Source organism: Heptranchias perlo, chromosome 2 (genome assembly GCF_035084215.1).
Source record: "Heptranchias perlo isolate sHepPer1 chromosome 2, sHepPer1.hap1, whole genome shotgun sequence".
In the NCBI taxonomy this organism is placed as follows: Eukaryota; Metazoa; Chordata; class Chondrichthyes; order Hexanchiformes; family Hexanchidae; genus Heptranchias; species Heptranchias perlo.
In genome coordinates this window covers 39059160-39081048 of record NC_090326.1, presented here as the reverse complement: position 1 = coordinate 39081048, position 21889 = coordinate 39059160, and the positions used below count along the sequence as shown (strand labels likewise).

Genomic DNA, 21889 nt, shown 5'->3' with positions numbered 1-21889 from the left:
CTACACCCCCTGTAACTTGGATAGCCCTACACCCCCTGTAACTTGGATAGCCCTACACCCCCTGTAACTTGGATAGCCCTACACCCCCTGTAACTTGGATAGCCCTACACCCCCTGTAACCTGAAAGCTCTACACCCCCTGTAACTTGGATAGCCCTACACCCCCTGTAACGTGGATAGCTCTACACCCCCTGTAACCTGAAAGCTCTACACCCCCTGTAACTTGGATAGCCCTACACCCCCTGTAACGTGGATAGCTCTACACCCCCTGTAACCTGAAAGCTCTACACCCCCTGTAACTTGGATAGCCCTACACCCCCTGTAACTTGGATAGCCCTACACCCCCTGTAACATGGATAGTCCTACACCCCCTGTAACTTGGATAGCCCTACACCCCCTGTAACTTGGATAGTCCTACACCCCCTGTAACTTGGATAGCTCGACACCCCCTGTAACTTGGATAGCCCTACACCCCCTGTAACGTGGATAGTCCTACACCCCCTGTAACTTGGATAGTCCTACGCCCCCTGTAACGTGGATAGCCCGACACCCCCTGTAACTTGGATAGCCCTACACCCCCTGTAACGTGGATAGTCCTACACCCCCTGTAACTTGGATAGCTCTACACCCCCTGTAACTTGGATAGCTCTACACCCCCTGTAACTTGGATAGCCCTACACCCCCTGTAACGTGGATAGCCCTACACCCCCTGTAACTTGGATAGCCCTACACCCCCTGTAACGTGGATAGTCCTACACCCGCTGTAACTTGGATAGCTCTACACCCCCTGTAACTTGGATAGCCCTACACCCCCTGTAACGTGGATAGTCCTACACCCCCTGTAACCTGGATAGCCCTACACCCCCTGTAACTTGGATAGCCCTACACCCCCTGTAACTTGGATAGCTCTACACCCCCTGTAACTTGGATAGCTCTACACCCCCTGTAACTTGGATAGCCCTACACCCCCTGTAACTTGGATAGCTCTACACCCCCTGTAACTTGGATAGTCCTACACCCCCTGTAACGTGGATAGTCCTACACCCCCTGTAACGTGGATAGTCCTACGCCCCCTGTAACGTGGATAGCCCGACACCCCCTGTAACTTGGATAGCCCTACACCCCCTGTAACGTGGATAGTCCTACACCCCCTGTAACTTGGATAGCTCTACACCCCCTGTAACTTGGATAGCCGTACACCCCCTGTAACGTGGATAGTCCTACACCCCCTGTAACTTGGATAGCTCTACACCCCCTGTAACTTGGATCGCTCTACACCTCCTGTAACTTGGATAGCCCTACACCCCCTGTAACTTGGATAGCTCTACACCCCCTGTAACTTGGATAGCTCTACACCCCCTGTAACTTGGATAGCCCTACACCCCCTGTAACTTGGATAGTCCTACACCCCCTGTAACTTGGATAGCTCTACACCCCCTGTAACTTGGATAGCTCTACACCCCCTGTAACTTGGATAGCTCTACACCCCCTGTAACTTGGATAGCCCTACACCCCCTGTAACTTGGATAGCTCTACACCCCCTGTAACTTGGATAGCTCTACACCCCCTGTAACTTGGATAGCCCTACACCCCCTGTAACTTGGATAGTCCTACACCCCCTGTAACTTGGATAGCTCTACACCCCCTGTAACTTGGATAGTCCTACACCCCCTGTAACCTGGATAGTCCTACACCCCCTGTAACCTGGATAGTCCTGCACCCCCTGTAACCTGGATAGTCCTACACCCCCTGTAACCTGGATAGCCCTACGCCCCCTGTAACTTGGATAGCTCTACACCCCCTGTAACTTGGATAGTCCTACACCCCCTGTAACCTGGATCGCCCTACACCCCCTGTAACCTGGATAGCCCTACACCCCCTGTAACTTGGATAGCCCTACACCCCCTGTAACTTGGATAGCTCTACACCCCCTGTAACTTGGATAGCCCTACACCCCCTGTAACTTGGATAGCCCTACACCCCCTGTAACCTGAAAGCCCTACACCCCCTGTAACTTGGATAGCTCTACACCCCCTGTAACTTGGATAGCCCTACACCCCCTGTAACTTGGATAGCCCTACACCCCCTGTAACTTGGATAGCCCTACACCCCCTGTAACTTGGATAGCCCTACACCCCCTGTAACCTGAAAGCTCTACACCCCCTGTAACTTGGATAGCCCTACACCCCCTGTAACGTGGATAGCTCTACACCCCCTGTAACCTGAAAGCTCTGCACCCCCTGTAACTTGGATAGCCCTACACCCCCTGTAACGTGGATAGCTCTACACCCCCTGTAACCTGAAAGCTCTACACCCCCTGTAACTTGGATAGCCCTACACCCCCTGTAACTTGGATAGCCCTACACCCCCTGTAACATGGATAGCTCTACATCCCCTGTAACCTGAAAGCTCTACACCCCCTGTAACTTGGATAGCTCTCCACCCCCTGTAACCTGAAAGCTCTACACCCCCTGTAACTTGGATAGCTCTACACCCCCTGTAACCTGAAAGCTCTACACCCCCTGTAACTTGGATAGCCCTACACCCCCTGTAACCTGAAAGCTCTACACCCCCTGTAACTTGGATAGCTCTACACCCCCTGTCACCTGAAAGCTCTACACCCCCTGTAACTTGGATAGCCCTACACCCCCTGTAACCTGAAAGCTCTACACCCCCTGTAACTTGGATAGCCCTACACCCCCTGTAACCTGAAAGCTCTACACCCCCTGTAACTTGGATAACCTTGCATTCCAAAATGTCCCAAAGCGTTTTACAGCCAATTAAATACTTTTGAAGTGTAGTCGATGTTGTAATGTAGGAAACGCATCAGTCAATTTGTGTACAGCAAGGTCCCACAAACAGTATTGAAATAAATTACCAGATTATCTGTTTTTGGTGTTATTTGAGGAATAAATGTGGCCAGCAGAACCTACAAACTTCTGACTCAGAGGTGAGAGTGCTAGCACTGAGCCAAGGCTGACACTTTGGGTGTTTGACATGGTTGTCCTTCCTCAGAACACTTCAAGCAGTTCTAAACAACTTGTTCAAAATGTTCATTTAGGCCATGTTATCCTATGTCGAATATGATATCTACATTTCCAGATGCTTTGGTGTTCAGTGAAGTGGCCGCACAGGCCTATCTGCATGCTGAAGCAGCAGGCCAAGCCAAGACAGAAGAGCTTGTTTAGCTTTGCACACAGTGACATTTGCCCTTGACAAAATAGCAGCCACGTATAAGAATAGTGCAATACTTTGAGAAAGCACATGAAGCTGAAATTACATTTGATGAACCTTGCCTTTACCAACCTTCTCTTGCCAGCTTGCCTCTAACCTCGCCCTCTCCTAAGAGGCTGTCCTGTGCATCTTCTTATTAAGTCTAACATCTCCTCTTCCAGTAGACTCAGGGTTTGTCCTCCAAGTCACACACCATCAGTGTACCTTCATTGTCAGAGGCAGAGCACCGTGGGAGAACCGGCACATTTAAAAAGAGCACGGCGGAGACAGAGCTGCAGAGACTAAAACAAACGCTGAAAAAGGGACGTCCTAGTCAGTGCAGAGGGAGGAGCAGCGGAGCCCGAGGAATTTGAGCTGAGTGCAACTTAGTTAAGTAAGTAAGTAAATAAATAAATATTCAGTGTAATTAATTACTAATTAATTAGAAACCAAGCTAAAACCCATCTACCAAATATAATCTAGACCTCAAGTTATTCTACTACAAACTAATAAATAAATGAATAAAGAAAGAATAGTAATGGCAGCACAGGCAGTGTGTCGGGATTACAGTATGTGGGAGTTTGTGGACAGTGAGGCTGTCCTGAATTGCCACAAATGCAGGAAATGTCTCTGCCTTGAGTCACACCAGCTCAGGGTCTTTGAGCTGGAGTGTGAGTTAGAGACACTCCGACACATAAGGGAGGGGGAGTAATTTCTGGATGGTTTTCTCTGGAGCACAGTGACACCCCAGAGGAAAGCACAGGTACAGGAAGGGTAGAGTGTGACTGTCAGTCAGAAAGGTAGGGGTACCTCGGGGAGGGAGAGAAGGAGGTTCCGCAGACAATGGTCTTGTCCAACAGGTAGGAGATACTTGCTACCTGTGAGGATAAGGAGAAATGCTGCGGGAAGGACTGCCACAACACTAACAAAGGCACCGTGGAGCAGACGGTAATCTGCAAAGGGGAGGAGGAGCAGAATAGAAATGAGGCAGTTATAGGGGATTCAATCATTAGGGGGAAAGATAGCAGCCTCTGCAGTCACGATGAGAGCCCCGAAGGGTGTGTTGCCTACCTGGTGCCAGGGTAAGGGATATCTCGAAGCAACTGGAAAGCTATTTGGAAAGGGAGGGGGAAGATCCAGTTGTCGTGGTCCACGCCGGGACCAATGACATAGGAAAGAACAAGGTGGATGTCCTGCTGTGGGAGTATCAGGGGTTAGGAGCTAAATTAAAAGGCAGGAACTCGAGGGGTATAACCTCAGGATGATTACCTGAGCCACGTGCAAATTGGCATAGGGACAAAGAGATTAGGAAAGTAAACACGTAACTGAAGGATTGGTGTAGGAAAGAGGGGTTGCATTTCATGGGACACTGGCACCAGTACTGGGACAGAAAGGAACTGTACCACTGGGATGGGCTGCACCTGAACTCGACTGGGACCAAGGTCCTAGCTGGAAGGATAAACAGGGCTGTAGAAAGGACCTTAAATAAATAAAGTGGGGGTGCTCAGGCAGAAATGAAAATAAAAGTGAAAATAGGCTAAAGATAAGAAAAAGGGATGAGAGTGAAGTCCAGATCATCAATAGTGTTAAAGGTAATATAAATACTTCAGGTTCAGAAAAAAAATAGGGAATAATAATAGAATAACTGATAAAAATACAATAGGAGAAATGAAAATCAAGGAGTGTGATAAGCTAAAAAATGTGAGTAAAACAGCATCAGGGCAAAAGGGCAGGATAGGGTCTGTTGCCCAAATAAGAGTTCTATACACTAATGCATGTAGCATAAGGACTAAAACAAGTGAACTAAAAGCACAAATTCAGTTTAAAATGTATGACGTAGTGGCCATCACTGAGACCTGGCTACAAGCTGGGCATAACTGGGAGATAAATATACCAGGTTATAAGGTCTTTAGAAAGGTCAGGGAAATTGGAAAAGGAGGAGGAATAGCAATATTGATAAAGGACACTATTACAGCATTAGACAGAGGGGATATCAAGAAGGGTGAACAGGCAGTAGAACAGAGGATTATAAAAGGATGTGAGACTTTGGTGGGAGTTGTCTACAGACCTCCTGATAGCAGTGATAAAGTAGTGGGATGCATAAACATGGAGATCAGAGAAGCATGTTGATTTCACATAGATAAGGAGAAGCAGAACAGCCGATTTCCAAAGGCAGTGAATTTCTTGAGTGTACTCAAGACAGTTTTTTGGAACAATATGTCAATGAACCAACTTGAGAACAGACCATATTAGATTTAGTGATGAGCCTAAATTCATCAATAATCTGACAGTAAGGGAACACCTAGCTAACAGTGACCATAACATGATTGAATTTAATATTAGGTTTGAGAGGGAGAAGGTTGAGTCACAAACTAAGATTTTAAATTTAGGCAAGGCGGACTTTGGTGGGATGAGGCAGGAATTGACCACCGTAGACTAGGCAGAACTATTAACGGATAAAAGTACAGACGTACAATGAGAGATGATCAAAGAAATATTTGGTAGAATACAATGCCTGTATACCCCTAAGGGGCAAGAGCTCTATTCGCATAATTAAACAACCTTGGACAAAAAGAGAAGTGAGAGATGGTATAAAACTAAAAGGGCTCATACTAAGCCAAAGAGCAGTAGATATCACGCGGATTGGGAGAGATATAAAGAAAAGCAAAGGGGCACTAAGATACGAAGTAGTAAGAGCTGCAAAAAAGAAAAACGAGAAAAATCTTGTGAAGGATATCAAGGACAGCACTAAAGGATTTTACAAGAATTTTAAGTGAGAAGGTAACTGAGGGTAATGTGGGTCTCTTAAAGACAGACACAGGTGATATAGTAATTGAAAATCAGAAAATGGCAGACTTGTTCAATACTTACTTTGTATCAGTCTTCACAGTAGAGGATGAGAATAAAGTATGAGAGATATGAGAAAAAGTAAAAATAAATCAAGGGAGGAACTTACTAGATTTAATATAAGTTAAAAAATGTTAATGGAGAAAATAATGAGACTAAAGAATTCCAGGACCTGATGGTGTTAAAAGAATTAAGTGAGGAAATTGTAGATTCTCTAGTCATGATCTTCCAAAACTCTCTCAATTCAGGAATTGTTCCCTTAGATTGGAAATTTGCCAATGTCACTCCACTATTTAAGAAGGGTAAGAGAGATAAACTCAGAAATTATAAACCTATTAGTCTAATGTCTGTTGTGGGGAAGTTACTAGAATCTATTATTAGGGACAGAGTAACTGAACACTTGGACAAGCATGAACTGATCAGAGAGAGCCAGCATGGATTTGTAATGGGTAAGTCATGTCTAACGAACCTAGCTGAATTTTTTGAGGAGGTAACTAATGTGGTAGATAAGGGCGTGTCTATGAATGTTATATGGATCTTTATCAATATTATTTATGTGGACTTCCAGAAGCCATTTGATAAGGTTCCACATAAGAGGTGTAGATAAGGGAATGTCTATCAATATAATTTATATGGACTTCTAGAAGTCATTCGATAAGGTTCCACAAAAGAGATACTTAAAAGGTTGGCAGCGCTCAAAGTAGAAAAGTCACCCAGTCTGGATGGGACGCATCCTAGGCTGCTGAGGAAAGTAAGGGTGGAAATTGCAGTGGCTCTGGCCACAATCTTCCAATCCTCCTTAGATATGGGAGTGGTGCCAGAGGACTGGAGGACTGCAAATGTTACACCTCTGTTCAAAAAAGGGGAGGGGGATAAACCTGGCAACTACAGGCCAGTCAGCCTAATGTCGTTGGTGGGGAAACTTTTAGAGACGATAGTCCGAGACAAAATTAATTGGCACTTGCAAAAATATGGGTTAATAAATGAAAGCCAGCACGGATTTGTTAAAGGCAAATCCTGTTTGACTAACTTGATTGAGTTCCTTGAAGAAGTAACGGAGAGGGTTAATGAGGGTAGTACGGTTGATGTTGTGCATATGGACTTTCAAAAGGCGTTTGATAAAGTACCACATAATAGACTTGTTAGCAAATTTGAAGCCCATGGAATTGAAGGGACGGTGGTAACTTGGGTACGTAATTGGCTAAGGGATAGGAGACAGAGAGTAGTGGTGAACGGTTGTTTTGCAGACTGGAGGGAAGTGTGCAGTGGTGTCTCCCAGGGTTTGGTATTAGGACCACGACTCTTTTTGTTATATGTTAATGACCTGGAATCGGGTGCACGGGGCATAATTTCAAAGTTTGCAGGTGACACGAACCTCGGAAATGTAGTAAACAGTGAGGAGGATAGTAACAGACTTCAGGAGGACATAGACAGATTGGTCAAATGGGCAGACACATGGCAGATGAAATTTAATGCAGGGAAGTATGAAAATGATTCCACTTGTGGGGGTGTCCAAAACTAGAGGTCATAAATATAAGATAGTCACTAATAAATCCAATATGGAATTCAGGAGAAACTTCTTTACCCAAAGAGTGGTAAGAATATGGAACGCGCTACCATAACGAGTAGTTGAGGCAAATAGCATAGATGCATTTAAGGGGAAGCTAGATAAACACATGAGGGAGAAAAATAGAAGGATATGCTGATAGGGTTAGATGAAGAGGGGTTGGCAGAGGCAAATGTGGCACATAAATGCCAGCATAGACCAGTTGGGCCGAATGGGCTGTTTCTGTGCTGTAGACTCTATGGGCTCGATTTTACCACCCGCTTTCGGGTGCGTTCTCAGCGGGGAGGCCCCGAAAATCAGGAAATCCAGGAGCGGGACCGGATCCCACCTCGATCCCGCCCACTTCCGGGTTCCCCGCTGACACGCCGGCGTGCGGGCGCAGCCCCTGCTGGTGGGAATCCCGCAGGCAATTAAAGCCAGCGGGATGCCACTTGACAATATTTAGTTAGGCATTTCAGGTCATTAACTGACCTGATTAAGGGACTATGTGGGATTTTTGAACAACATGGGACTGTTTCCCACACTGGCGGAAACACTCCCAGCTTGAATGGACGTGTGCAGCTGTCAGTCTGTGGCAACTGCATAGGTCCATTTGACAGGTGGGGGGGGGGGGGCTGGGGGGGGAGACCTCACCCATTGCAGGAGGCCACTCTGTCACTTGGGACAAAGTTTGGCCTCCACCACCCTCCTCCTGACGGTCAAAGTCACCAACCTGCACACTTACCCCGGGGTCCGGAGACATGTACCTACCTTGCGGACCCCCTCAGATATACATCTTGCGGATGGGGGCCGCCGTAGCTGCAATCATGACCTCCTCGGAGGGCGAACAGCATCACCAGCCTCACCGTCCACCTCTGACATGTGGAGCTCCACAACAGAGTGCTGTGACACAGCCACCTGTACAGCAGGAGGGAGGGCTACCGCAGAGAGAGATGCGTCGCAGAGGGCACTACCCTCGCCACAGGTTCCACAGACCGAGGCTCAGCCTCCTGGACCTCTCTGAGCAGCAGTGCACACGGAGGCTCAGAGTCACTCGACATGTAGCCGTGGACATCTGCAGCCTCTTTCATGCCGAGCTGCTCCTGGCTGGCCCGTGCACCATCTTCCTACCTGTTGCTGTCAAAGTCACCACTGCCCTCCCGAACTTCTCCTCCGCAGCCTTCCAGGGTGCAACCGGGGACATCGCCGATGTCTCTCAGTCGTCTGTGCAGAAGAGCCCTGCAAATACACCTACACCCACTCTGCAGTGACACAATGGGTGGCATCAGTGGTGGGTCCTCATAGTGATACCCAGGAGCTGGCATTATTGCACAAACTGGACAGGATTCGCGAAGACATGGCAGTAGTGGTGCCAATATAATGTGTGATGTGAGTTGTTCTGAAATTCAATATAAGTAACAACCATGACAAACCCTCAAACACCCTTGTGCATCCCCTTCATGCTCATGACACGTTTGCCTTACGCTGCCTACTGCACATATGTGATGCATGCCCTGTGGCTGCAGCACAGGTGGTGGCAGGTTGAGTGAGGCTGGCCGTGAGAGAGATGCACGAGAGGGTGAGTATGGGATAGAGCCATGAGATTGTATGAGGATTGGGTTGAGTGGTAGTGGCGGGGTGAGTACTGGCGAGGTGAGTAGGTGCAGGTAAGATGAGGATGGGGTTTGAGTGGGTATGAGGGGTGATGTGACAGAGTAGTGTTGGCAGTGCCGAAGGAGATGTGGGGTGGGGGCAGTGATATGGCAGACGGAGTGTAGGGGAAAGACTACGTGTACTCACTGTGACTGACCTACTGAGGTCATTGGAGCGCCTCCTGCACTGTGTGCAGGTGGGCGATATGTTGGTGGCGCAGGTGACCCCCTCTGCCACCTCGAGCCAGGCCTTCCTGGTGGCGGAGGCGGGCCACTTCCTCCCGCCCGCCGGGTGGAAGATCTCTGTCCTCCCCCTCCTCCTCACCCCATGTATTGATACCTGGGGTGAGGCATCATTAAACTGGGAGCAGCCTTCCCCCTGGGCTGCTCCATGCAGTCATCTTTGCTATTGGTTGCAGCATCAGTCAGTGGAGGACTGCCCCTTTAAATAGAGCGCCTCCAGGTGACAGATCTTACTGCGCATGTGCAGCCCGCCCGACCCGCAGATCAGCAGCGGGGAACCCGGAGGAGCAGGTAAGTGGATCCAATTAGTGGTTTGCCTGCTATGATCGCGCGGGAAACCCACTAATTTCACTGGGCGCGTTACCCACGCGCCCTCTAGCCCATCCGCCGAGAACCCGCAGGCCTGCTAAAATCGGGCCCTATGTAACTCTATGTGATGCATTTTGGAAGGAAGAATGAGGAGAGGCAATATTAACTAAATGGTACAATTCTAAAGGGATTGTAGGAACAGAGAGACCTGGAGGTTTACGTACGCAAATCTTTGAAGGTGGCAGAACAGGTTGTTAAGGCTATTAAAAAAACATACAGGATCCTTGGCTTTATAAATAGAGGCACAGAGTATAAAAGCAAGTAAGTTATGCTGAACCTTTAGAAATCACTGGTTAGGCCTTATTGTGTCCAATTCTGGGCACCACACTTTAGGAAGGATGTCAAGGTCTTAGTGCCTGAGAGAGGGTACAGAGGACATTTACGAGGATGATACCAAGAATGAGGGACTTCAGTTATGTGAAGAGACTGGAGGAGTAGTGATTGTTCTCCTTAGAACAGAGAAGGTTAAGGGGAGATTTGATAGAGGTGTTCAAAATCATGAAGGGTTTTGATAGAGTAAATAAAGAGAAACTGTTTCCAGTGGCAAGAGGGTTGGCAACAGGATTACACAGATTTAAGGTAATTGACAAGAGAACCAGAGGCGACATGAGGGAAAAAATATTACACAGCAAGTTGTTATGATCTGGAATGCACTGCCTGAAAGGAGGAAACAGATTCAATAGTAACTTTCAAAAGGGAGTTGGATAAATATTTGAAGGGCAAAAATTTGGGAAAGAACAGGGGATTGGGCCTAATTGAAAAAGGGCCGGCACAGGCACGATGGGTTGAATTGCCTCCTTCTGTGCTGTATTATTCTATGATTCTATGATAAGAGACTGCAAACAAAAATGAGAGCACATATAATTGGAGGCAACCTGTTCACATAGGTAGGGAATTGTTACATAAGGTTAAATCTCACGGGATCTAAGATGAGGTAGCCAATTGGATACAAAATTGGATTGACGACAGATGGTTGTCGAGGGTTGTTTTTCAAACTGGAGGCCTGTGACCAGCGGTGTGCCTCAGGGATCGGTGCTGGGTCCGCTGTTATTTGTTATTTATATTAATGATTTGGATGAGAATTTAGGAGGCATGATTAGTAAGTTTGCAGATGACACCAAGATTGGTGGCATTGTGGACAGTGAAGAAGGTTATCTAGGATTGCAACGGGATCTTGATAAATTGGGCCAGTGGGCCGATGAATGGCAGATGGAGTTTAATTTAGATAAATGTGAGGTGATGCATTTTGGTAGATCGAATCGGGCCAGGACCTACTCCGTTAATGGTAGGGCGTTGGGGAGAGTTATAGAACAAAGAGATCTAGGAGTACAGGTTCATAGCTCCTTGAAAGTGGAGTCACAGGTGGATAGGGTGGTGAAGAAGGCATTCGGCATGCTTGGTTTCATTGGTCAGAACACTGAATGCAGGAGTTGGGATGTCTTGTTGAAGTTGTACAAGACATTAGTAAGGCCACACTTGGAATACTGTGTACAGTTCTGGTCACCCTATTATAGAAAGGATATTATTAAACTAGAAAGAGTGCAGAAAAGATTTACTAGGATGCTACCGGGACTTGATGGTTTGACTTATAGGGAGAGGTTGGATAGACTGAGACTTTTTTCCCTGGAGAGTAGGAGGTTTAGGGGTGATCTTATAGAAGTTTATAAAATAATGAGGGGCATAGATTTAAGGTGAGAGGGGAGAGATACAAAAGGGTCCAGAGGGGCAATTTTTTCACTCAAAGGGTGGTGAGTGTCTGGAACGAGCTACCAGAGGCAGTAGTAGAGGCGGGTACAATTTTGTCTTTTAAAAAGCATTTGGACAGTTACATGGGTAAGATGGGTATAGAGGGATATGGGCCAAGTGCAGGCAATTGGGACTAGTTTAGTGGTATAAACTGGGCGACATGGACATGTTGGGCCGAAGGGCCTGTTTCCATGTTGTAAACGTCTATGATTCTATGATTCTATTAGGAGATAGGAGACGGAGAGTAGGGATAATGGGTATGTGACTAGTGGTGTCTCCCAGGGATCTGTACTGGAGCCTCATCTTTTTACTGTATTTATCAATGACTTAGATGAAGGAATAGAGAACCATATATCTAAGTTTGCTGATGACAGTAAGTTGGCACAATAAATAGTGTAGATGGGAGCAGAAAGTTGCAAAGGGACATTAATAGATTAAGTGAGTAAGCAAAACTGTGGCAGATGGAGTTCAATGTGGAGAAATTTGAGGTCATCCACTTTGAACCTAAGAAAGATGGATCAGTGTATTTTGTAGATGGCAAGAACTGTAGATGATCAGAGAGATTTAGGGGTCCAAGTATGGAAATCACTAAAAGCTAGTGGACAGGTATAATAAATAATTTAAAAGGCTAATGGAATGTTGGGCTTTATCTCAAGAGGACTGGAATATATAGGGGTGGAAGTTTAATGTTACAGTTATATAAGCTCTGGTTAGACCTCATTTAGAGTATTGGAGTTAGTTCTGAACACCTCACCTCAGGAAGGATATATTGGCCTTGGAGGGGGTGCAGCACAGATTCACCAGAATGATACTGGGACTAAAAGGGTTACATTATGAGGACAGGTTGCATAGACTAGACTTGTATTCCCTTGAATATAGAAGATTAAGGGGTGATCTAATTGAGGTGTTTAAGATGATTAAAGGATTTGATAGGGTAGATAAACTATTTCCTCTGGTGGGGGAGTCCAGAACAAGGGGGCATATTCTTAAAATTAGAGCTAGGCCATTCAGGAGCGATGACAGGAAGCACTTCTTCACACAAAGGATAGTGAAAATCCAGAACTCTCTTTCCCCCAAAAAGCTGTTGAGGCTAGGTCAACTGAAAATTTCAAAACTGAGATTGATAGATTTTTGTTAGACAAGTGTATTAAGGGTTACAGAACCAAGGCGGGTAGATGGAGTTAAGATACAGATCAGCCATGATCTAACTGAATGGCGTAACAGGCTCGAAGGGCTGAATGGCCCACACCTGTTTCTATGTTCCTGTTGTTGTTGGGTCAAAATCCTGGAATTCCCTACCTAACACCATTATGGGAACACAATTACCAAAAGGAATGTGGCAGTTCAGGAGGAGGGTCTACCAACACCTTCTCAGGGAAACTAGGTATGGACAATATATGTGGCCAGGTCACTGTTGCCCACATTCCAAAAACAATTTTTTTTTAAATGTCCTTTCCATAACTTTGTTGCAGGAATCAGTAGATGATTGCCTCTCAAGAACAATCCATCTTAGGCTTTCCACTGGCCAGTATCGTTTCAGTCTGCTGTCTACTTCATTCTTTTGTGAGCACCCTTCCATGCAGTATTCTATAATCAGACACCACACTTTGTAATGCTGCTGCTGAGCTGTAGGCAACATTCACTTGTTGTCAGTTTCTGGACAACAAGATTCACTTATGTGTCTATATCCTCCTGGAATCTCGCAGCAGTCTGTCACTCCCGATACTGGACCTCATCGCAGCCATTGTCAGGTCCTTTCCAGCTATGTGAGAAATTATATGAAAACCTCATAAGGTGTAAGCAAAATCCCTATTCACAGTGATAATTGCTGCACATGTTTGGATCCCAATAATGATATGAATGGCTGTGATCAGTATTATATTGGACATTCCTCCATATTAGGTGGTTGCTAAATGTCCCACATGACCATGTTATAGCCAAAGCCTCTTTTTCTATTTGAAGCCATTCAAGTGAAACTTAAACAAAGGCTTTCCAGTTTTCACTTGGGATGTCACTTCCTCAAACCAGTCAAGAAGTTTGGTCAGACTGGATCTGGCCCCCCTCAATTTGATTCCATTATTTTGCCAGGTACTGATGTAAGACTAATGGATCTGTAATTACCCAGGTTTGTTTTATTACTTTTTAAAAAATAAGGTATCATGTTAACTTGTTTCCAATCCAGTGGGACCTCTCCTGTTTTCGCTGACTCCCTCATGATGATTGTCAGCGCTTTGTAGATTTTGTCCCTAGTCAAGGAAAAGAAAAATCTGCAGGGCCATGGGGAAAGAGCAGGGGAATGGGACTACTTGGATAGCTCTTTCAAAGAGCTGGCACAGGAACAATGGGCCAAATGGCTTCCTTCTGTTCTGTAAGATACTATGATTCTAGTCAACTGTTTAGACTCTTCCCTTATTCCTTTTAATTTGGCCACTTTTGAAGTTGTATACCTGAGCATTGGTTTATCCCAGATCATGCCAAATTTAATTATGAGACGGTCGCTGTTGCCTGGGGTGCCACTACTCCAGTCCCAGTATGCTATTTCGGTCACTTGGATTATCAGATCGAGATTCAAGTTGTTGTGGCATTTTAGTTGTTTTTTGCAGTGAGAATTTCTGGAATCAGTGGCTAGCTTTTCCAGGCACTGGGATTCTGGGATGAAATTGATTGGGATATTGTTAAGGAGCACCTTCATTGTCCAGGTGTTTTTGTCTTCTTCCTATATTTCACCCAGGAATACATATTCTTAATCATTCACTTGAATGTAAATGACAGCTTTCTGTTGCCTGCATCCTGTCTGAAAATGCTTTTTTTGGCATATCTCTAGTAGAGCAGACCTCTTTGAATTATGCTGGTGAATGTCTGTATCTTTTGCTTTATGGATGGGTTTCTTACTGTTTGTGGCTTTACTTTGCTTCCCTTCAGAGGCAACTTTGGCTGGGATACTTTAACTACTTGGTAATTTAGCGCCTTCAGCTGATCTGCATCTGGCTATTTTAAATACATGCTATCTTTTAACAGTTTCATTTTGCCCTGCCTGTTGCCTTGCCTTCTCAGGTGTCAGCCTTGGCTGAGTGGCAGCAGTCATGGTTCTGATCATGGGTTCAAGTTCTCACTCCAGTGAATTGAACACACTTCAATGCAGTATTGAGTGAGTGCTGCACTGTCAAAGGTGCCATCTAGGAACATAGGAACAGGAGTAGGCCATTTAGCCCCTCGTGCCTGCTCCGCCATTTGATAAGATCATGGCTGATCTGTGATCTAACTCCATATACCTGCCTTTGGCCCATATCCCTTAATACCATTGGTTGCCAAAAAGTTATCTATCTCACATTTAAATTTAGCAATTGAGCTAGTATCCATTGCCGTTTGCGGAAGAGAGTTCGAAACTTCTACCACCCTTTGTGTGTAGAAATGTTTCCTAATCTCGCTCCTGAAAGGTCTGGCTCTAATTTTTAGACTGTGCCCCCTACTCCTAGAATCCCCAACCAGCGGAAATAGTTTCTCTCCATCCACCCTATCTGTTCCCCTTAATATCTTATAAACTTCGATCAGATCACCCCTTAACCTTCTAAACTCTAGAGAATACAACCCCAATTTGTGTAATCTCTCCTCATAACTTAACCCTTGAAGTCCGAGTATCATTCTAGTAAACCTACACTGCACACCCTTGAAGGCCTATATGTCCTTCTGAAGGTGCGGTGCCCAGAACTGCTCACAGTACTCCAGGTGTGGTCTAACCAGGGTTTTGTATAGCTGCAGCATAACTTCTGCCCCCTTGTACTCTAGTCCTCTAGATATAAAGGCCAGCATTCCATTAGCCTTATTGATTATTTTCTGCACCTGTTCATGACACTTCAATGATCTATGTACCTGTATTCCTAGCTCCCTTTGGACATCCACTGTTTTTAACTTTTTACCATTTGGAAAGTACCCTGTTCTATCCTTTTTTGATCCAAAGTGGATGACCTCACATTTGTCTACATTGAATTCCATTTGCCACAGTTTTGCCCATTCACCTAATCTATCAATATCCCTTTGTAATTTTATGTTTTCATCTAAACTGCTTACAATGCCACCAATCTTTGTGTTATTGGCAAACTTAGATATGAGACTTTCTATGCCTTCATCTAAGTCGTTAATAAATATTGTGAATAATTGAGGCCCTAAGACAGATCCCTGCGGGACTCCATTAGTCATATCCTGTCAATGTGAGTACCTACCCATTATCCCTACTCTCTGTCGCCTTTCGCTCAGCCAACTTCTTAACCAAGTCCGTACTTTTCCCTCGATTCCATGGGCTTCTATCTTAGCTAACAGTCTCTTATGTGGGACCTTATCAAACGCCTTCTGGAAGTCCATATAAATAACATCCGTTGACATTCCCCTGTCCACTACTTTAGTCACCTCTTCAAAAAATTCAGATGAGATCCTGTCTGCCCCCTCAGGTGGACATTAAATAATCTATGGCACTATTTGAAGAAGAGCAAAGGAGTTCTCTTGATATCTTGGCCAATATTTATCCCTCAACCAACACCTAAAACAGATTAACCGATCATTAATCTCATTGTTGTTTGTGGGATCTTGCTGTGCGCAAATTAGCTGTCACATTTCCCTACATCACAACGGTGAATACACTTCAAAAGTATTTCAATGGCTGTGAGATGTTTTGCGAAGTCCTGAGGTCGTAAAAGGCTCTACATAAATGCAGTTTTTTTTCTTCTTCTCAAGTATAAGATCAGGGCTCATTGAAAGCTTTCTTAATAGCCTTTTATTTCATAGGCCAACTATACCAGTGGTAATGAAACATTTCACTGAGTTCCTTGTGACGTACTCGCAGTGCTGTTCTAAGCAGCATAGGGCTGCGACAAAACTGCATATATTCACCACGCTTTCTTTAATTACTTATTGCTTTCTTTAAAAATTACATTTTATATGCACACTAAAAATCTGTCAAATATTTCCACAAACCTCTTACGGGGCAAATTTTATGATTTAGTTGTCTTGATGCAGACTTCACATGATGGGAGCACATATCAGAAAATCAGGTGCGCCTGTTTCACGGCCTGCACAGCCTGCAAAATGAATGGATGGAAAATCACATGGACGTATTCCTGTCAGGCAAAGCTCCGTTAGCAGCACTAGACCCTAGAATTTATGTTATGGACCCGTCTCTCTCTGTCAGCTTAAATGAGCAGAGAACACCTTCTGTTTCCCCCCCCCCCCCCCCATTTATATCAGTAGGCAGATCGGAATCTCTGCAAACTTTTCACGTAAACCAGAAGCTTTTCTGTATTGTTCAGATCTTTGAATAAATTTGTACCTCATCTCAGGCTTTTTGAAATTCATTTTCTCTGGGGATCTGTTATGTGGGTTATTTTAAATCAAATTCAGACATGGAGTAATGCACATATGAGTTTTAATAACGCAAGGATATTCTGCTTGCCAATCTTACAGCTGAATGCCTATCTCTATAGCTCCCTGCTTTTTGTCAGGTCATTTGTTTTCTGGGGCCTATGAACTTACATAATATATTAGCATAGCCCAGTCATCTGGATAACTCTTTATGAATATCATTGATCTTTCCTACCGTATCTAATCAATGATGAAATGTCAGCCATATATTAGATGTTTGGACACACGGTCAGATAGTACTCTGCTGGTATGAAAGGGCACATTCAATGTTCCTGTGCTCCCAGAGGGAAGCTCTGATCAAAGGGATCATGGATCGGAGACTCCTCTGACTGTTCAGGGGAATGTAAAAGATCTCATGGCCCTATATGAAGAGCAGGGAGTTCAGGTCAACATTTATCCCTCCTCAACCAATACCACCAAAAACAGATTATCTGGTTAGTTGGGAGCACAGTAAGTTATGTGGATGGGAACAGGAAGTTATAAAGGGACATAAACAATTTATTCAACTCAAATGCTGCAGAATTTTAAAGCGTTTGACTGGATTTTGGATCCTTTTCACATTCAAAGAGACCAACTTAACACAGAAACTACTGACAGGCCATTACTTTAAGATAAATCTGAATTCTTCATTTTCATCGTCTTGATTCCCCCTCTGGTTATAAACAACTCTGCATTAAGCACCTACTAGAAACAAAATGTTTGTATGGTAACAATATAAATCGAATGACAATGGTATCTGTTCTGCAGCTTTTTCCATCCATTAATTTTAATAGACTGCAAATACCACAGGACCTGCTGACCTAAGTACATGAATCACCAATATGTGCTGCCAGTTCATAAAGCTCTGTGCCAAGAGTGAAAATTTGAAAAATCAATCCATATATTGTCTGTCCATTCTAGGTAAGTGCAGCTGCAGGCATTGTGACATTAGGAGCTCTGCATCAAGAAATCCAAATCTCGGCTTTAGGCTGAAAACTCAAAATATACCTTTTACTAGTTTGTTTCTATGTCTCCTTGTCCTACTCTCATTATTTGACATACATTCCAGGTTTACTTTTTCTATTCCCTTAACTATTATAAACATCTATAAGATCTGCTCTTAGACACCTCCTTTCCAGCCTGAAAAAAAAATTTCTCCAGTCTTTCAATTACAAAGAATGTACAGCACAGAAACAGACCAGAATGCTGTACATTCTTTGTACAGGTCTATGTCGGTGTTTACACTCCACGAGAGCCCTCTCCCACCATTCTTCATCTAATCCTATCAGCATATCCACTATTCCTTTCTCCCTCATGTGTTTATCTAGCTTCCCCTTAAATGCATCTATGCGAGTCGCCTCAATTACTCCTTGTGGTAGCGAGTTCCACATTCTTACTACTCTCTGGGTGAAGATGTTTCTCCTGAATTCCCTATTGGATTTGTCAGTGACTATCTTATATTTATGGCTCCTAGTTCTGGTCTCCCCCACATGTGGAAACATCTTCTCTATGTCTACCCTATCAATCCTTTCATAATCTTAAAGACCTCTATCAGGTCACCCCTCAGTCTTCTCTTTTCTAGAGAAAAGAGCCCCAGCCTATTCAATCTTTCCTGATTGGTATAACCTCTCATTTCTGGTACCATCCTAGTAAATCTTTTTTGCACATTCTCCAGTGCCTCTATATCCTTTTTGTAGTGTGGAGACCAAATCTGTTCACAGTACTCCAAGCGTGGTCTAACTAAGGTTCTGTACAAATTTAGCATAACTTCTCTGCTTTTCAGTTCTACCCCTCTAGCAATGAACCCCAGTGTTTGGTTTGCTTTTTTTATGATCTTATTAACCTGTGTTGCTACTTTTAATGATTTGTGTATCTTTATCCCTAAATCCCTCTGCTCCTCTACCCTGTTTAGACTCTTATTTTCCAAGGAGGATGTGATCTCCTTATTATTCCTACCAAAATGTACTACCCCGTACTTGTCTATATTGAAATTCATTGCCAATTACATGCTCATTCTGCAAATTTATTAATGTTTTCCTGTATTTTTTCACAATGCTTCTCAGTATTAACAATACCCCCAAATTGGTGTCATCCCGCAAATTTTGAAATTGTATTTCCGATTCCCGAGTCCAAATCATTTGTGTATATGGTGAACAACAGTGGTCTAGGGATTAGCCTGCTGGTTCTTATTATTATTAGCAAGGAAGTTATGGTAAATCTTTATAAATCACTGGTTAGGCCCCAGCAATGTGGTTGATTCTTAATTGCCCTCTGAAATGGCCTAGCAAGCCACTCAGTTGTAAAATCTCGCTACGAAAAGTCATAATAAGAAAAAAACCGGACGGACCACCCGGCATTGGACCACGAGGCACCGGACACGACAACGGCAAAACACCAAGCCCAGTCGACCCTGCAAGGTCCTCCTTACTAACATCTGGGGACTTGTGCCAAAATTGGGAGAGCTGTCCCACAGGCTAGTCAAGCAACAGCCTGACATAGCCATACTCATAGAATCATACCTTTCAGCTAATGTCCCAAACTCTTCCATCACCATCCCTGGGTATGTCCTGTCCCACCGGCAGGACAGACCCACCAGAGGTGGCGGTACAGTGATATACAGTCAGGAGGGAGTGGCCCTGGGAGTCCTCAACATTGACTCTGGACCCCATGAAATCTCATGGAATCAGGTCAAACATGGGCAAGGAAACCTCCTGCTGATTACCACCTACCGTCCTCCCTCAGCTGATGAATCAGTCCTCCTCCATGTTGAGCACCACTTGGAGGAAGCACTGAGGGTAGCAAGGGCACAAAATGTACTCTGGGTGGGGGACTTCAATGTCCATCACCGAGAGTGGCTCGGTAGCACCACTACTGACCGAGCTGGCCGAGTCCTGAAGGACATAGCTGCCAGACTGGGCCTGCGGCAGGTGGTGAGCGAACCAACACGAGGGAAAAACTTACTTGACCTCGTCCTCACCAATCTACCTGTCGCAAATGCATCTGTCCATGACAGTATTGGTAGGAGTGACCACCGCACAGTCCTCGTGGAGATGAAGTCCCGTCTTCGCACTGAGGACACCATCCAACGTGTTGTGTGGCACTACCACCGTGCTAAATGGGATAGATTCAGAATGGATCTAGCAGCTCAAAACTGGGCATCCATGAGGCGCTGTGGGCCATCAGCAGCAGCAGAATTGTATTCCAGCACAATCTGTAACCTCATGGCCCGGCATATTCCTCACTCTACCATTACCAACAAGCCAGGGGATCAACCCTGGTTCAATGAGCAGTGTAGAAGAGCATGCCAGGAGCAGCACCAGGCGTACCTAAAAATGAGCTGCCAACCTGGTGAAGCTACAACTCAGGACTACATGCATGCTAAACAGCGGAAGCAACATGCTATAGACAGAGCTAAGCAATTCCACAACCAATGGATCAGATCAAAGCTCTGCAGTCCTGCCACATCCAGTCGTGAATGGTGGTGGACAATTAAACAACTAACGGGAGGAGGAGGCTCTGCAAACATCCCCATTCTCAATGATGGCGGAGTCCAGCACGTGAGTGCAAAAGACAAGGCTGAAGCATTTGCAACCATCTTCAGCCAGAAGTGCCGAGTGGATGATCCATCTCAGCCTCCTCCCGATATCCCCACCATCACGGAAGCCAGTCTTCGGCCAATTCGATTCACTCCACGTGATATCAAGAAACGGCTGAGTGCACTGGATACAGCAAAGGCTATGGGCCCCGACAACATCCCAGCTGTGGTGCTGAAGACTTGTGCTCCAGAACTAGCTGCCCCTCTAGCCAAGCTGTTCCAGTACAGCTACAACACTGGCATCTACCCGACAATGTGGAAAATTGCCCAGGTATGTCCTGTCCACAAAAAGCAGGACAAATCCAATCTGGCCAATTACTGCCCCATCAGTCGACTCTCAATCATCAGCAAAGTGATGGAAGGTGTCGTCGACAGTGCTATCAAGTGGCACTTACTCACCAATAACCTGCTCACCGATGCTCAGTTTGGGTTCCGCCAGGACCACTCGGCTCCAGACCTCATTACAGCCTTGGTCCAAACATGGACAAAAGAGCTGAATTCCAGAGGTGAGGTGAGAGTGACTGCCCTTGACATCAAGGCAGCATTTGACAGAGTGTGGCACCAAGGAGCCTTAGTAAAATTGAAGTCCATGGGAATCAGGAGGAAAACTCTCCAGTGGCTGAAGTCATACCTAGCACAAAGGAAGATGGTAGTGGTTGTTGGAGGCCAATCATCTCAGCCCCAGGGCATTGCTGCAGGAGTTCCTCAGGGCAGTGTCCTTGGCCCAACCATCTTCAGCTGCTTCATCAATGACCTTCCCTCCATCATAAGGTCAGAAATGGGGATGTTCGCTGATGACTGCACAGTGTTCAGTTCCATTCGCAACCCCTCAAATAATGAAGCAGTCCGAGCCCGCATGCAGCAAGACCTGGACAACATCCAGGCTTGGGCTCATAAGTGGCAACTAACATTCGCGCCAGATAAGTGCCAGGCAATGACCATCTCCAACAATAGAGCGTCTAACCACCTCCCCTTGACATTCAACGGCATTACCATCGCCGAATCCCCCACCATCAACATCCTGGGGGTCACCATTGACCAGAAACTTAACTGGACCAGCCATATAAATACTGTGGCTACGAGAGCAGGTCAGAGGCTGGGTATTCTGCGGCGAGTGACTCACCTCCTGACTCCCCAAAGCCTTTCCACCATCTACAAGGCACAAGTCAGGAGTGTGATGGAATACTCTCCACTTGCCTGGATGAGTGCAGCTCCAACAACACTCAAGAAGCTCGACACCATCCAAGATAAAGCAGCCCGCTTGATTGGCACCCCATCCACCACCCTA

General features: G+C 45.4%; 1 protein-coding gene across 5 annotated transcripts in view; it reads right to left on the bottom strand.

Moving 5' to 3' along the window:
- Nucleotides 1-21889, bottom strand: part of tmem108 (transmembrane protein 108) — a 165228-nt gene that overhangs the window by 53998 nt on the left and 89341 nt on the right. For 2 of the 5 annotated variants that reach the window (XM_067997543.1, XM_067997551.1), the window contains exon 2: nucleotides 16584-16687. The exons of the other annotated variants lie outside the window; for them this stretch is intronic. In XM_067997543.1, the coding sequence (XP_067853644.1) occupies nucleotides 16584-16647 (64 nt within the window). In that variant the 5' untranslated portion in view covers nucleotides 16648-16687. The remainder of the gene's footprint in view (nucleotides 1-16583; nucleotides 16688-21889) is intronic. 5 annotated transcript variants of the gene reach the window in all.